The sequence below is a fragment of the Tripterygium wilfordii genome, chromosome 3 (assembly GCF_013401445.1).
Source record: "Tripterygium wilfordii isolate XIE 37 chromosome 3, ASM1340144v1, whole genome shotgun sequence".
Taxonomy (NCBI): domain Eukaryota; kingdom Viridiplantae; phylum Streptophyta; class Magnoliopsida; order Celastrales; family Celastraceae; genus Tripterygium; species Tripterygium wilfordii.
In genome coordinates, this window is record NC_052234.1 from 13469403 (window position 1) to 13483698 (window position 14296).

The window sequence follows — 14296 nt, forward strand, 5'->3', positions numbered from 1 at the left end:
ATCAAACCATGAAAACTCACATTGAGAGGCGAGAGAAATTAGAGATCAAACCTTGCAAATTCCCCCTGAGCTTCACTTAGACCTTACAAATTCAGTTGGCTATCGAAATCCTGAAATTCTAAAATAAAATCTGGACAACTATGGCTTCTCATGGGTCAAGCATAGAGTTCACCACGAAAAACCAACTTAGTAATTAAAAAAAACCCAAAGTTTCTTGAATAGTTACCATATACTTTGCTCTTCTTCAGTCCTCGAAGTAACTTCTTATTGTAAGCCATTTCTGCATTTTATCCAAACATGTTCTTCAAGAAAAGGGGAGGCCATGAAAAAGCCACATGAAAAAAAGTAATGAAGTCCAGACATCAAACCTTTTGCGTCCAGAGGAAAAACCTCGAAGTGTGAGTAAATGACAGTGATGCAAGCTCACTAATACTTCCAGCTCCCTATTAAAAGCATTTTCATCTCCAGAAAAAAGCATTAACTTCCTTCACCAAAGCAATTCCCCCCATCTTGAAATGTGGCCTTGTAAGCAGCACCTTGAGAATTGCTATAGATTATCCTGTGAGAGCCATCAGTTGCCCTCTTTATATCGTAGTATGAAAAGCCCCTTAGAAAATGATATCTGCCCTGAAATAACAACATATAGCAAGTATGAAAGGCAGTCTTTCACAATTAAATATTCAATATAAGAGCCTTATTAGGCCAAAATACATTGCCCAAGTTGCAGAAATAGCAAGCTATCTAACTTACTGTATAGGCATGATCATATAGTACATTAGATGATGAAGAGCAATTGTAAGATGTGGTTTCATAACCTTCTTAAAATAGTTGGAGCAATTCAAAAAACTGATTAGATGCTGTTCTCACTTGGAGCAATTCAATTACATGATATGACTATTGACAGAGAGTGAGGTGCTGGAAGATTATTGAAATGAACGAAGACTGCCAACAACATTACCACGAGCACCAATTTTTCTATCATAATGTGATCTAGCCAATCTCACCATCAATTGTCGTCTCTCCATTAGTTACTAAACGGGGAAAATAATTCTATTGAACAGGATTCGAGACCACATGAGAAATAGTCTACGAACGACTATGAATAATTATCATTAAATCACCAAAAATCAAACAAATGGTTTCCTTTATAAACTTGAGTGTGTTCCTATATCAATTTGTGAGTGTTCACTATTTAACAACAAAATATAAAAATCTATAACCCCAATCCCCAAAAGAATGAAAGAATTTGAGAGTAATTGGAGAAACCTACCAAAAAAGAATCATCGGATTCCAAAACATTCAAAGATAGTTCATTGCAGAAAGCCCTTGATTTATCCACACCATGGATGGAAAGCAGAGATATGCCTACTCAAATCTGAGGTCAAAATGGGGGGAAATAAAACAAAGAGAACAACGATTAAACAGAAGAGAAGTGCGACTCTGCTGAGTGTTGATTCGCCTTGTAGCTCCTGCGAAGGGAAAAAATCAAACGCTCAAGAAAAAAGAACAATCATACCCAACATAAAACATTTAGTCAAGATAGCACGGCTCGGGAAAAATTGTCTCGTCGCTTTCTTCAACGGGAAGTCCGCATGAGAGTATAAGACACCAATCGTCCGTGGGTCTTCAACTGTTACGCGAACCTACAGAGAATAAAAGGGGTATGGAGTTAAATCTGGTACACGAACCAACCGAGAAGAAGAGACTCAAATGTAGGGAAGTAGGAGAACGGGAACAACAGGCCGACAATCGGTGGAACACAAAACGGTATTATTTACGTTATTTTTACGTTACCGAGCTTTTACGTTATTTAGTTTATTTTTTTATTGCCGCAGGTCATGATTTCTTAGCAAAAACTGCGAGTGATTGAGAGTGATTGAAATAGGGATAAGGAAGTGTGGAGAGTCCACGTGGGCATAAATTGAGAATCTTAACAATCCAGATGTCGAAATAATAGCAAGGGTTGTAAGAGCCTCTGCTTTATATATAGGTATAGATATAATGAGTTCCATAACAAACGTGTGATTTCCATTTTTGTTTTTCTTTATTAAAGTCATTGGATTTCAAATGCGTATAATTGCTACACATGTAAAAATTGCAGAAATCCTTACATATAATTTTTTTTTTGATGAAATGGCCACTTATGTATCAAGTGATCAGTAGCAATTCAGTGCTTTTGATTCAGAGTCAATGGCCTAAACAATTTGGCATAAAAAAATATTCTTTCAATGGCTTCAAGTCTCTAAACTTTCCAGGCAGCACATACCTAAGGATGCCATTATGCCAATGAGTACAGAAACATCAGTTCCCAAATGCCGGCCAACTGGCCAAGCAAGGCTAAAATTGTCAAGACCAAACCTAGCAACTCACTGACTCCATCATTTTACTCCCCCGGGTAGAAAATGCTGCGCAAAACATTCCGGGGGGTGCGCCCGGCTTGTTAATCCACCACGCAAAAGTTCAACAAATTAGAAGACTTTTAAGGAACAAATTGATGTCTACGGATCCATGTTACCATAATTCCCAACTAAAGTTAGATGGATAGAATAGAACATATCAAATTAAGTATAAGAGATTACAGTTATGACTTATTGTACACCACTCCATCTAGCCCAGTCCACAAACTGCATTCCACCATAAATATTGTTGGCAAATCGCACGCCAACTGTGAATGCCATAGCAACAGGGGGTAATCGCTTTGCTAAAGGGGAAGCTTCTACCACACGTTCAAGTCCATTGACAACTTGATATCGGGTATTGGAAGATACAGCAAGAAAAACACCTGCAAGTCGGGACAGGGCAACAAAAATCAATTTGATGGAAGAGTCTTAGAAGCTATTTCTGTGCAGAAGCAAATGGTTTCATGCACATTGAAGAGGATTCGATAATAACAGCGATTGTATAACCGTCGATGGATATCAAAACTGGTTTCACGAAACTATCAGGGCAATCAGCTCGATAAACTCCTAAAAGGTCTAAAACAAAAACATAATCATACCCCAAAGAGCAGCACTCTTCACAAGAGGTGGCACAGGTATGTCTTCATCTGATTTCCTTATGCTCCTGAAATGCAGACATTTCAATGCGAGGTACAATCACTTAAAGAACAGAAACCTAACACTAATAATCAATCATTTAGATAATGATATTTGAGCAGTCCAGTTCTGAAAATGCATGTTTTTGAATCTATTATATCCAAGCAATCTAATGGCTTTTACTTGGACAGTTTATTTAAGACCAGACTATAAATCTAGGCATACCAACCCGCCTAGGTAGAGGTCTTGGGCTTAGCCCAGGGCCAATGCTTTTGGGTTGGGTAAGGGCAAGCGAGGGCGAGGAATACCCCCCCCCCCCCCCACTATCTGGGTACACAACCATTGGTAGAAAGAAAGATGATACTATTCTACCCAATAACTGGGAGATAACATTAAGCACATGCAAACATTATTAGTTTCTTTGGGATAAATACACTTATAATTTTCATAGCTCAGCGGATCTGAAATCTTATTTCTAAATTAATCTGAAATTTGAGTACAACACAAGCAATGATGACATAGTGCTTCTGCAAAAAATGCCCAGTAAGAACCATTGTAGAGTTCAATATTCACTTGACTAGCTTGAACAGACCAAAAGAAAGTGATCTGACAAAAGAAAGGCACCCTTGCGCATGATATATGAAAGACTTAAGATAGTTTCGACTATAGCTGAATCTTTGGCGGATTCCAGTTAGTGGAGGACTGAGTCACATGGCTTAGCATCAGCTCAAACAAAAGAGCATCTACTCTTGTCTCTAAAATGCTAACTGATAGAAATATATTCAAGAATATGTATCCCCCGCTACAAAACTTCTGAACCAAACTATACCTTTAAGTAAAGTTAAAATAAAAAGGAGCTGAAAACATTGAAGAAATAGCAGTTAGCCTAAGAAGAAATACTTAGTATACCTCTTCGCAGTCATGATCATATTTGCAATGCCTTGGCCAATTATACCACATGCAAACCCAACTGATCCATAAAGGATACCCTGCAAATAGAAAATTTACATTTAACAAGAACAAATCCACTGAGAGTTCTACCATTTTATAGTTAAGATAACTTTAAATCTTACCTTGTAAAAGTAAGTGGCTATTCTCTGATTTACGGAATATCTACATCCTGGCCTTTCAGCTTCAAACACACTGTATAAAATGATCATTTCAGAAATCTGATAAACAAAGTATTACTCTATTGTAAAGCAGCAAATCAATTGTGATGCAACAACTGCAAACTACATTTACTCGAGCACAGCAAGACAAATAGTTGGCATCAACCAGTAACCTGCTAGGAAGAGCTCCATATGCATGTTGTAAGCGTCCCAGGAATCCTTTAGATACGGTTGGTTGGCCAATACGAGCATAGGGTGCCAACATACCAACTAAAGCTATATTGACCACAACCCCAACCAAAAGATCGGCAACATACAACTCAAATTCGGCCCAGAAGTCTTTGCCCCTCTTCTGGACTTCCGCAAAGGTAGCACAACATGAGTCAATCACTATCTGCACCATGTTAAAACAATAATGCTGACTTTCATCTAAGAAAACATGGTAATGCCAAAATTACATCAGGAGTGTTCTCAAACATTACACGCACGCAGACAATTTTATCACATATAATCAACACAGGTAACCAGAAGTTCAACTAACCTCTGTTCCAATTTTGAATAGAAAGGCAGGATCAGCCAACATTCGATTCCGAAGCATAGCACAAGACCTCATGGCAAAACCCAAGCCCCAGCTTGAACGCTACAATGACAGGTAAATGAAAATAACAAAAGCTACAACTTTACTTCTTTCGCGCAACATTAACATGTGAACCCTTTAATTGCACATACAGTACCTGCAAGTCCAAGTACCTAAGAAGAAGCAATTGGCGAATGCCCGTGCTTTTTGCGGCCTCCAACATATCCGATGGAAGCTTTACACCTCTTGCCTCTGCCTCCTTCATCACCTCTTCATATTTCAAAATTGGCCCAAACTCCTCTGCCTCTTGATCGTCCCCTTTACCGTCCCCTCCTCCACTGCCACCGCCGCTACCTCCACCATTTTTGAAGTTCCCGTTGTCACCACCATTTCCATGGCTGTCGGTCTCCAACTCACTTCCACTCTCTAAAACGCTTATCTCCTTCTCAGCTGCTACACCGTCACCCCCCTCTTTTGATAAAATACTAGCGCCTATACCAGATTGCGGCTCGGCTTGAGACTTGGACATACTCATTAACACGGACATGCGTTTGTTCCTCATTACAACGCGTCCACGACCGCTGCTTCTACCCAAAACTGGTAGAGTCACTTCTTTCACTAAATCTGTGAATCTCACGTACCCAAACACATAATTTTCGCTCCCTATCCTTCTCAAAACAACACTGCTTTGCAAGCTCGATCTGAAACTTGACCTAAAAGCCGGTGCCATTGTCATATTTTTGCCTAGAAAAGTCGACAAGTTAGAAGAAAACCAACCACGATCAGAAATCTAATGTATAAGTTCAATTCCGACCGAGTTCCAACGAGAAATTAATCTTTCCGGGAAAGAAAGAGAGGGAAAAGCAAGGAAAGGAAAATTCGTGCAGTCGTGTTCGTCGGCGCCTAAAAGACTCAAAGACGGAGGCGGAGACACGACTGGGTGAGAGAGTACATCACACTCAATACATATTAGATTCACTCGATGTCCAACTTCTTACTTCTGTACCTCGGCTCTTTGTGGCGCCATTGTCAAAGTTGTTGCACGTGCCGGTAGATATTTTGTAAGCGTGCGGAGAATTCTAGGGTTTCGCTAAGTTACGCCTGCGATGCGGAGCTGCGGGTGCGGGGCTGCGGCATTAGGGTTACTGAACATCCCTTTTCTTCTGGCCCAACCCACGATTTACTGATTTTGTTATTATGACCGCGGCCCAAAGGCCCAAATGGGTACTGAACAACTCCTTTCTTCTGGCCCAATCCACGATTTGTTATTATGACTGCGGTCCAAAGGCCCAAATGGGTAACCAACAACTCCGTCCTTCTGGCCCAACCCACGATTTACTGCTATCTTCCAATTCAAGCCCACTATTCTAATATTAGGACTACGGCCCAAAGGCTCAAATGGGTAACCAACAACTCCCTTTCTTCTGGCCCAAGCTTCAAAGCTAATTCTGATGACAACACTGTGAAGGCTTATTTGTGTTGAAACCATCACAGCCAAAGCAAACTGCCAACTTTCAGGTATTACCATTGCGTACATGAATAATTTACTGAATTGTGAAAGTAAAAAATTGTCTTGAATACCCAGTAAGCTTTATATGTTTATAAATGTTTGCTTCAGGAATATGAAAATTTTCTGCATCTCAAGGGCATATGCTCAAACTCAACACTTCTGTAATCAGACGGCAGTAAACATTCTATATGTTCAAATGCTAAGCATAATCTGAATTTTCCAGTGTAACTACTGATGGCTTGAAAGGCCAGAATGGCAGAGTTCATCTTCACATTCTAATAGAGCTTGTGCTACATAAGCCATTGTTGGCCTCTTGCTTCTATCTTCCTGAACACACAATATACCGAGTTCAACCATCTTTTTCGCTTGTAATACAATCTTGGATCCATAGCATCCTCCATCCATGAGTCTTGGATCCATAGCATCATCCATCCATGAGTCTTCTCTGCACTGAATTTTTCTTCCTACTACCCTCACAAATCTTGTCAGTTCTGTTTCTTGTTCCCCAAGGTCGTCAGCCACCCAATTTGAGAGCCTTATTCCCTTCACCATTTCCAGAATCACAACTCCATAACTATAGACATCTGCTTTCGCGGTGATAGGGAGGTTAAGAGCCCATTCCGGAGCCATGTAGCCTTTTGTTCCTCTAATCTGAGAGAATTCAGATTTCATTTTGTCTCTTAGAGACAACTTAGCCAACCCAAAGTCTGCAATCTTGGCTTCAAAGTCACCATCCAAGAGAATATTTTCAGGTTTCACATCACAATGTATAATCCATTCTAGACATTCATGGTGAAGATAGGCCAAACCCTTAGCTGTTCCTAAGGCAACTTTAAACCGCTCTTTCCATCCGAGAAAATTCAGGGCGAATAGATGCTTGTCCAGTGATAGATTTTCCACATACTCATAAACCAAGAGTCGGTGTCTGCCCTCTGCACAAAATCCCCACATTCTCACTAGGTTCATGTGGTTGAGTTTTCCAATTGTGCTCACTTCTGTCCAGAAAACTTCCTCCCCTTGATATGAACCTCCTAGTCTCTTCACAGCCACCACCCTTTCATCTGCTAGAGAACCCTTGTATACAGCCCCGGAACCACCTCTTCCAAGCTCTTCCTTGAAATTCTTGGTTGCCTTCTTAAGCTCATCGTAACCAAACTTCCGGAATTGACTTGACATGACCCTGTATCCATCTTCCCTTGAAGCAGGCGAGCCACGTCTTCCAAAAAGGAGCAAAAAGCCTGCTACTACAAAAAGGATTTCAATTGCACCAAGAGCAGCAGCAAACGAGTAGAGATAACGCCATCTCATGCTTTTGCCAATATTATACATGTCTGGGGATCCCATCACAATTTCAGCCTCAGCTAGCGGGCACGTGGAATTGGTTCCAGCAAAAACAGTGGATGTTTCTACACTCACTGGCATCCTTAAGTATATGCTGCCTGGAAAATTTGGAGACTTAAAGCCATTAAAAAGTGAACCTTTTGTGTAACAGAGTCCTTCTCCTGATAGCCTATAGCTGAATGCAACACATCTACAATCCTCCAAGCAGAGTTTTCTGCAATCAAAGAGTGAAGTGCTTGTAGTATAGTTGAGATCAAATCCATAGTAGTCAACCTGCGGAAGTTGCACAAACTTCTCTTGGGACGGCGAACAGGTTTGGTTAAACATAGCCTTGCAACCTTTGTTCCAGTCACCAGGTTCAGCTACCTCATACCCAGGTGGACATGAGCACTTGGGAACTGGAGTATATATACAAATTGCATTTCTTCCACATACCCCATGCACATTGCAGGCTTGACTAAGAGCTTGCCATGAAATTGCCCACAGTCCTGTCAAATTGTTCAGGCTATAAACTCTGAGGTTCCCATCATAATCCACTGTTAGCCTTCTTTTAATCCCAAATCCCACATCAGAAGCACTGAATTCTAGCCGATCACTTGATACAAAAGTACCCATTTCATCAAAGAAAGCCACTCTGGAACTATTGTAATCAAATCTGCCATTTTGATACACATTATTATAAGGAGGAGGCCAGTACAAGCTCGAAATGTCAGGTCCATCATAGATCATTTTCAAAACGTTATCATTATCAAAGAACAAGCTAAAATACCCAGACAGAAAAGTCCCAATTCTCAAACTAGATATCAGCTTTGTGCTCTTTGTCAGGCGTTGGTAAGGAAGAAGGGTATCTGTGGGGAAATCAAAGCTTTGCCATAGAATTTTACCATTTGGGTCTTTGACAACGAGGTTCCCAGTATCCAAAAGCTCTGCTCTTCTTGCATGAGTGGAGGTGGTGTTGGTCTGCCATATTAAGGAACCATCAACATCTGTCAACACCATGGCACCATCTCGGAGAAGAGAAACTCTCGAACCCTTGCTATTTACAGGTCTGTCTCTGTTGGCCGTCCAAACAACGGTCTTGTCAGTGGAGTGGGTGAACCAGATAGAGAACCAATAAGCATTTTCCCCCAGCCCATAGAAGCCGCAAGTGAAAGCTTTATCAGGTGATGTAAGGAGATCTGATTCATCCTCAACTGACAGAGAGGAGCCCCTTGGCAAGTAATTCTGGGTACTAGAAGCTGCAGAGGAGAAAAATACAAGGAATGCATGAAACAGCAAAGAAAGCAAACAAGAACATATCTTGGTTCGCAGCATCATCTTTGCAAGACTTCGGTTTCCAACTCTATGGTCGTTAAATAGGGTTTTCAAGAAGGTCTACGTCGGCGGAAGGAAAAGGAGCCTTCGTCTCGTTTCCTTGTCGTTTCACTGATCGAAAAATGCTTTCTTTTCTCTCTTTCTTCTTTTTGTTCTTCCACATACAAAACGCAAATGGTTCACACTTTCCATTGAAGAGACGAAAAGGACAAATTTTGCCTCCAATTGAAATCAGTTTCTTCCCTTGATTGGCTAACGTTGTTATTGTCAACTTTTTTGACGCTCGCCCCACTATTTCTTCCATAGTTCCATCTCCACCATCTACCTAAAGAGTCAAAGTTAAAAGCTATAGACTCACGGACCCGTATGCCCAAAACTAGTGGATTGCTGTCAATGCCTTAATTTTGTTTTTGTTTACATAAGAAAAATCAGACCAGTCATTATAGACGTGCACGTTAAACCCGTGTTATAACCAAGCAATCAAGTTGATCTCTTCAAATTGTGAATTTGAATAAGCAACTACAGTAATATGGATATCTTTTTGAAGATTCGATCCAATAATAGCATGAAGCGTGACAAATGATGTGTGAGAGAAAAGGCAAATAGGTTGGATTAATGGAGGTTAAATTAAAGAAATTTATTTCTGATTTCGATTAATCATAGGTTACACCATGACATCTGAGATCTCTTCAGGAACAGAGGACCCATCAGCCTTTTTGGCCCACTGAACCGAATGCATTCTGAAAACCTGACGGCAATTAGGCTCCGCTAATGAAGTAGGCCTAGGCCCATCAGGATGCTAAAAGGGCTTCAATGGGCTATTTTGGGCCACTGAACTGAATGCGACTGAACATCCTTAAAACAATTAATAAGCATGATTTGAGTGGAGAAAAATAGAAAATAATAATATGATGGAATTAAAATTACATATCTTTGTCTTTCTTAGAGACCCTAACTATAACTGTAACTTGGATGATGTGATCAAGCTCGTCTGGGTGGTGTAGTTGGTTATCACGCTAGTCTCACACACTAGAGGTCCCCGGTTCGAACCCGGGCTCAGACAAACTTTTATTAGATTTTTTATTTTATTTTATGTATTTCCATTCAGTTTTTTATCTATCGACGATCTTTGCCTCTCGTTCTAATTTTTGTCCACGTCGATTTCGCGGTGGTTTTTGCAGAAATCAACAACTAGGGTTTCGCAGAACCGCCAAGAGTAAAGACAGATGGATTGGGGTAACGTGACCGCAGAGGATCTAATCGATGCGCTCCGTGAAGTTGACTGGTCATCGCCGCCCCGCCCTCTCTCTGAGTTCTTTTCCAGGTTTACCGTTCCTAGATCCTACGCCAAATGGAACAGCCGCCTCAAATGCAATCTATACTAGTACGTTCCTTTCTCTTAGTCTTCTCTTCGTCTCTACTTTCCAATTCGATCGCTCTTTGGTTAATCTAATGTTCGGTTCTGTGAAAATCATCTCATTAGAAAGGAAAAAAAAAGGTCTCCGCGATTGTGTAGTTTCGTTCGATTACGCAATTTTCTTTCTGAATCGGTTATTGATTATCGTTTTTATGACCCGTTTGATTGCTGAGGAAGTGAAAAGTAACTGAGGTTCGCTCAATGAGGAGTATACGAATAGATACGAATTTTATTAATTCAATGAAAAGAGGGTAAACAACTCCCATCCACTGACCACCCTAGTGTAGAGGCTGTTTCCAGGATGTATGCAGACCTTACTCAATAAAGATTATTACAAATTAAGATGGATTCAAACCAGGTGATCTTCAATGAGGATTATTTCAGTCGAGGATGGCCTTTGTGCTTATATTTTTTTGTTATATGTCTTCTTTCTTGTCGAATAAAGTGCTGTGCTAATTACTTAACTTGGACGGCGTGTTATGGATTATTAGGTTTTTGAGTATTGAATTTGTTCCCATCATATATACACTTCTCAGGGATCAGAAGTCATCATCTCCGCTTTTTAGTTTTTTATTTCTTTCTAGTATTTTTGCACGAAGGCAGGTTAGAGTATGGGATGGTGGTGCTAATGCCTAATGATTGTGCTTCTCCTCCACTTTAGTTTCTTATTTGATTCTAGTTTCATATGTACTATTTCATATGAAGACAAGGGAGAGCAGGGGATTGTTCAATTTCTTGTTTTCTTTATCTCAGCCATTCAAGAGGGGATCAAAGTAATTAATTACTCAATAACCTTTATATATATACTGTTATTTCTTCATTCATAGTTGCCTATCTTATGATTTTAGTGTTTTTCCAGTTACAGGACCAACTACTTCATTATGATCATTTTCATCCTTGGTGAGTGAAGAGACTAGAGACATGCTTTAAACTTTCACTCTTTGTTGTGTATGTCTTTGAGTGTTTAATCATTAATGTGTACTGGATCTATAGGTTTGGGTTTCCTCAGGAGGCCTCTTGCTATAGTGGCTGCTCTTTTAACGGCTCTTAGCATTGCATTTCTGAATGACAGGTGAGCTTCTTATGCCTGCTTTTGCTCTGTGTTCTGCTTGTGATTGATGGTTTCAGGAATTCCAGAGGTTACAGAAACATCCATTTTTCTATGTGCATTGTACTTCAATTCGAGTCCTTCTCTCTATGAACTCTTGCTACATAGAAGAGGTCCTACCACATTTGAATCAGATCTGTTCTTTGAACTGACTGCCTCGTTTCCCTAACTTTTCCTTAATTAGAATTTATTTTTCTGCTTTGTAAAGTAGATACGGATTTTCATTTACAAAATCCAAAGTGCTGAACAAGTAAGTAGTAGGAAAATCTTTGCTAACGAATTGAGCTGAGATGTTTCTTCTGAGAAAGCTAAGTTTAGGGTTCAAATTTGTAGCGTGATTTATAATATGCAAATTCAATCTTATAACATGGTTCCAATTGTGACCATTTACCATGTGGCAGAGCTGGAAGATGGTTGTTTTGTGGACTGTATCTTGATATAGTGGGTCGTGTGTGTTCTATGTAGGCATCAATTTTGCTCCGGTTTGATGTCGGGATGGGCCTATTATGATTATTTTTCAATAGGACATGATGATGCTGGCTTTAGTTTTTTCATAGTTGCTACGATTCTTATCTTACATTTATTGATGAGAATTTTTTCTACAGCTTTGCAGGTACTTTTAGTGAGAAGGTTACAAGAACTGTGAGGCAGTTTTCTCCACATTTAGCTGCAAAAATGAGGCCTCCTCTTACGTGAGTTCTTTTTGTTACTCTCGTGCTTTCAAACATCAACATTTGCTTCTTTATTCTCACTTCCATTATTGACAGGCCTGTCATACGTGGACGTCCATCAGCAAAAAGAGCAATTCATATATGTGGTCGTCCTCGTTGGGTGTTTGTCCTGATATTTTCGGCTGGTATTCAGAAACTTAAGCAGCTTTATGTTGGTCTTGGAATTAGTATTATATGTTAATTTTGATTGTTTTCCTCTTCTTCTCCAGTAAGTTTTTTCCTTTGGTATGCTTCCTGCGGTCTCCTTACTGTTTCGTGGACACTTGCCATTGGTCTACTTGGTAAGTTATGTGCTCATATGTTCTACTGTATTCCTATAAAATTTATTATATTTATTTGATGAATTTCTTCTCTCATTCTCAGCCACTATTATCCATGCAAGCTTTAGAACACCTAATCTGAAAGCACGTCTAAACACATTCCGGGAGGAATTTCGAGCAGTTTGGCGTAATTACAGTGAGCTGTAGGATTGGCCAACTTGGAGTTTGAGCATGTCAGTAAATTCTCTCATTCTTTTTTGTTTTTGCTTTTAAATTTACACCCTGATTCCATTATTTTCATCATAGTTGTTGCCCTTTTTTGGTTACTCGACAGAAAACACTTGCTTCTATAATTCTATTGCTGTTATTGGGAATGTCTATTAGTCCTCAGTAGGTCCAAAAAAAAAACTGAGATTTCTGTCAAGTTATGCAATGTGGTTCTCTTTTACAAGTTACTGAAATCATGGAGTTCTTGGCTCAGTGGTGCACAAACAGGGTTTTGAGATGGCAACTTTTCTTTTCGCTGTCACTTAGTATCCTTAAGGCAGTTGACTGTGATTCTTACTTTATGATAGAAAATGAAGTGTTGAGTGACTTGGATTAATATCTTTATTTCTTGGCGTCATATTTTATTTTCCCGCCAAGTTTGATTGTGATAACAATATATTTTATTTTTTTTCCTGGGTTGTGTAGGGTGGTTTTCTTGACTGTGAATCTCATTTAAATGGTTGGTCTGAAGTTCGGTTCTGCTACTGCTTATGTTGCTAGAAAATAATTCCATATGGCTGGACTTTAATTTTCAGGTGAAGGCTGGCCAATCTTTGCAGAAAATCTAAAAGGTGTAAATTGTGAGGACCTCTTGTTCTGTTTAGAAATTGTTTGTTATATTGGAGAAAGGACTTGTGGATATCTGAATTTACCCTGAGAAGGGTAAGTCTATAAGAGGATCTATTAAACAGTAGATTGAAAATGTTCCTTGAGAGTTCTCTAGCCAGTTCATGACTAATCCTTTAGGTGTCTTAAGGGTCCGATCGTTATCTTGCTCCTTGAATTGGTACGTCTTGCATGACTTGTATATCAAAGTATAAATCATCTATTGGTCATCCACTATGACTAAGGAGTATCATCTTCCCGCAAGAGCTACGTTTAGGGGAAAGAAAAATTATGGTAAAAGGTAAAAAATGACAAAAGGGATAGAAGTTCTTTAGCTACCTATGCTCTAGCATCTTTAGTTAGAAAGACACGGCCATGCATCCGATCCCAATCCCTGCGAACCAGGGAGAAGGTGGGTGGGGTTCACGAGAGGGCCACTGACTTCTACTGGACCTTTTTCTAATTGGGCTTATATATCATGGGCCGTTGAAGTGATGGGTGATACGGCCACAAACAATGTTCAAGAGGCACGAGAACTTGTACACGGTTCGATGAGGCCCATGGAAGACTTCTCGTCTCAGTACTCAGACCTTTTTCTTAATTGGGCTTAAATGTCATGGGCTGTCGAAGTGATCCGATCCCCAATCTCAGCGACCAGGGCAGGGAGGTTTTAGGCAAGTTTCTGTTAGGCCCATGGGCTTCTACTTAACCCCTTGCCTTATTACCCAAACAATTATTTGGTTCGCCTTGGTTTTTGGGTTCTCTATTTTGTATGGTCACGTTTTGTAAGAAGTGTACATCAAGGTTTACGAGAAATCACATGAGTGATGTGACTAATTTGGAAATGGGTCCTCCTATATAAACCCCTATTTTTGATATATAAACCCCCTAATGAAAAGATGTAATAGGATTGTGTCAGCAAAACTCATGTGCATTTATTAGTAATTACCATGCTTGAAATTATAACCCTGCCGTGTGCGACAAACGAGACACTTTATTTTTTTTACTCTAAACTGTGGTC

General features: G+C 39.9%; 3 protein-coding genes, 1 long non-coding RNA gene and 1 other non-coding gene across 7 annotated transcripts; 2 read left to right on the top strand and 3 right to left on the bottom strand.

Annotated features, from left to right (window-relative positions):
• Nucleotides 1-217: 217 nt before the first annotated feature.
• On the bottom strand, nt 218-1573 carry LOC119985504. Its single transcript, XR_005465109.1, has 3 exons — nt 1517-1573; nt 1271-1375; nt 218-559 (listed from the first exon to the last, which is right to left on the bottom strand). It is a non-coding gene; the product is annotated as an uncharacterized LOC119985504 (long non-coding RNA).
• A 732-nt stretch (nt 1574-2305) lies between these two features.
• On the bottom strand, nt 2306-6066 carry LOC119990453 (protein RETICULATA, chloroplastic). Its single transcript, XM_038836379.1, has 7 exons — nt 4879-6066; nt 4686-4784; nt 4318-4538; nt 4109-4178; nt 3945-4024; nt 2999-3063; nt 2306-2782 (listed from the first exon to the last, which is right to left on the bottom strand). The coding sequence occupies exons 1-7, from the start codon at nt 5455-5457 to the stop codon at nt 2589-2591; spliced, it is 1308 nt and encodes a 435-aa protein (XP_038692307.1). The 5' UTR covers nt 5458-6066; the 3' UTR covers nt 2306-2588.
• Nucleotides 6067-6217: 151 nt separating this feature from the next.
• LOC119990447 (putative receptor protein kinase ZmPK1) lies at nt 6218-9040 on the bottom strand. The gene has a single exon (XM_038836367.1). It carries the CDS (start codon nt 8887-8889, stop codon nt 6460-6462), a length of 2430 nt encoding a protein of 809 aa, XP_038692295.1. The 5' UTR covers nt 8890-9040; the 3' UTR covers nt 6218-6459.
• An 835-nt stretch (nt 9041-9875) lies between these two features.
• On the top strand, nt 9876-9949 carry TRNAV-CAC. Its single transcript has one exon. It is a non-coding gene; the product is annotated as a tRNA-Val (tRNA).
• A 36-nt stretch (nt 9950-9985) lies between these two features.
• LOC119986002 (PRA1 family protein A1-like) lies at nt 9986-13408 on the top strand. 3 transcript variants are annotated; one of them, XM_038830539.1, is made up of 8 exons: nt 9986-10270; nt 11163-11203; nt 11297-11375; nt 12017-12103; nt 12179-12267; nt 12352-12423; nt 12506-12635; nt 12737-13014. In XM_038830539.1, exons 1-7 carry the CDS (start codon nt 10113-10115, stop codon nt 12607-12609), a joined length of 630 nt encoding a protein of 209 aa, XP_038686467.1. In that variant the 5' UTR covers nt 9986-10112; the 3' UTR covers nt 12610-12635; nt 12737-13014. The 3 variants fall into 3 exon arrangements, with proteins under 3 accessions (XP_038686467.1, XP_038686450.1, XP_038686458.1); XM_038830522.1 differs by lacking the exon at nt 12737-13014 and adding an exon at nt 13206-13408 and having other exon boundaries at nt 9987-10270; XM_038830530.1 differs by lacking the exon at nt 12737-13014 and adding an exon at nt 13096-13399 and having other exon boundaries at nt 9987-10270.
• Nucleotides 13409-14296: the final 888 nt, after the last annotated feature.

Excerpts from the sequence above, each read along its gene's own strand:
- LOC119990453 (XM_038836379.1), bottom strand. The coding sequence starts at position 5,457 with ATGACAATGGCACCGGCTTTTAGGTCAAGTTTCAGATCGAGCTTGCAA. Across the intron at positions 3,064-3,944 it reads ATGATCATGACTGCGAAGAG|GAGCATAAGGAAATCAGATG; the intron begins GTATACTAAGTA and ends TCTGCATTTCAG. Across the intron at positions 2,783-2,998 it reads GAAGAGTGCTGCTCTTTGGG|GTGTTTTTCTTGCTGTATCT; the intron begins GTATGATTATGT and ends CCCGACTTGCAG.
- LOC119990447 (XM_038836367.1), bottom strand. The coding sequence starts at position 8,889 with ATGATGCTGCGAACCAAGATATGTTCTTGTTTGCTTTCTTTGCTGTTT.
- LOC119986002 (XM_038830539.1), top strand. The coding sequence starts at position 10,113 with ATGGATTGGGGTAACGTGACCGCAGAGGATCTAATCGATGCGCTCCGT. Across the intron at positions 11,204-11,296 it reads TATGATCATTTTCATCCTTG|GTTTGGGTTTCCTCAGGAGG; the intron begins GTGAGTGAAGAG and ends CTGGATCTATAG. Across the intron at positions 12,104-12,178 it reads AAAATGAGGCCTCCTCTTAC|GCCTGTCATACGTGGACGTC; the intron begins GTGAGTTCTTTT and ends CATTATTGACAG.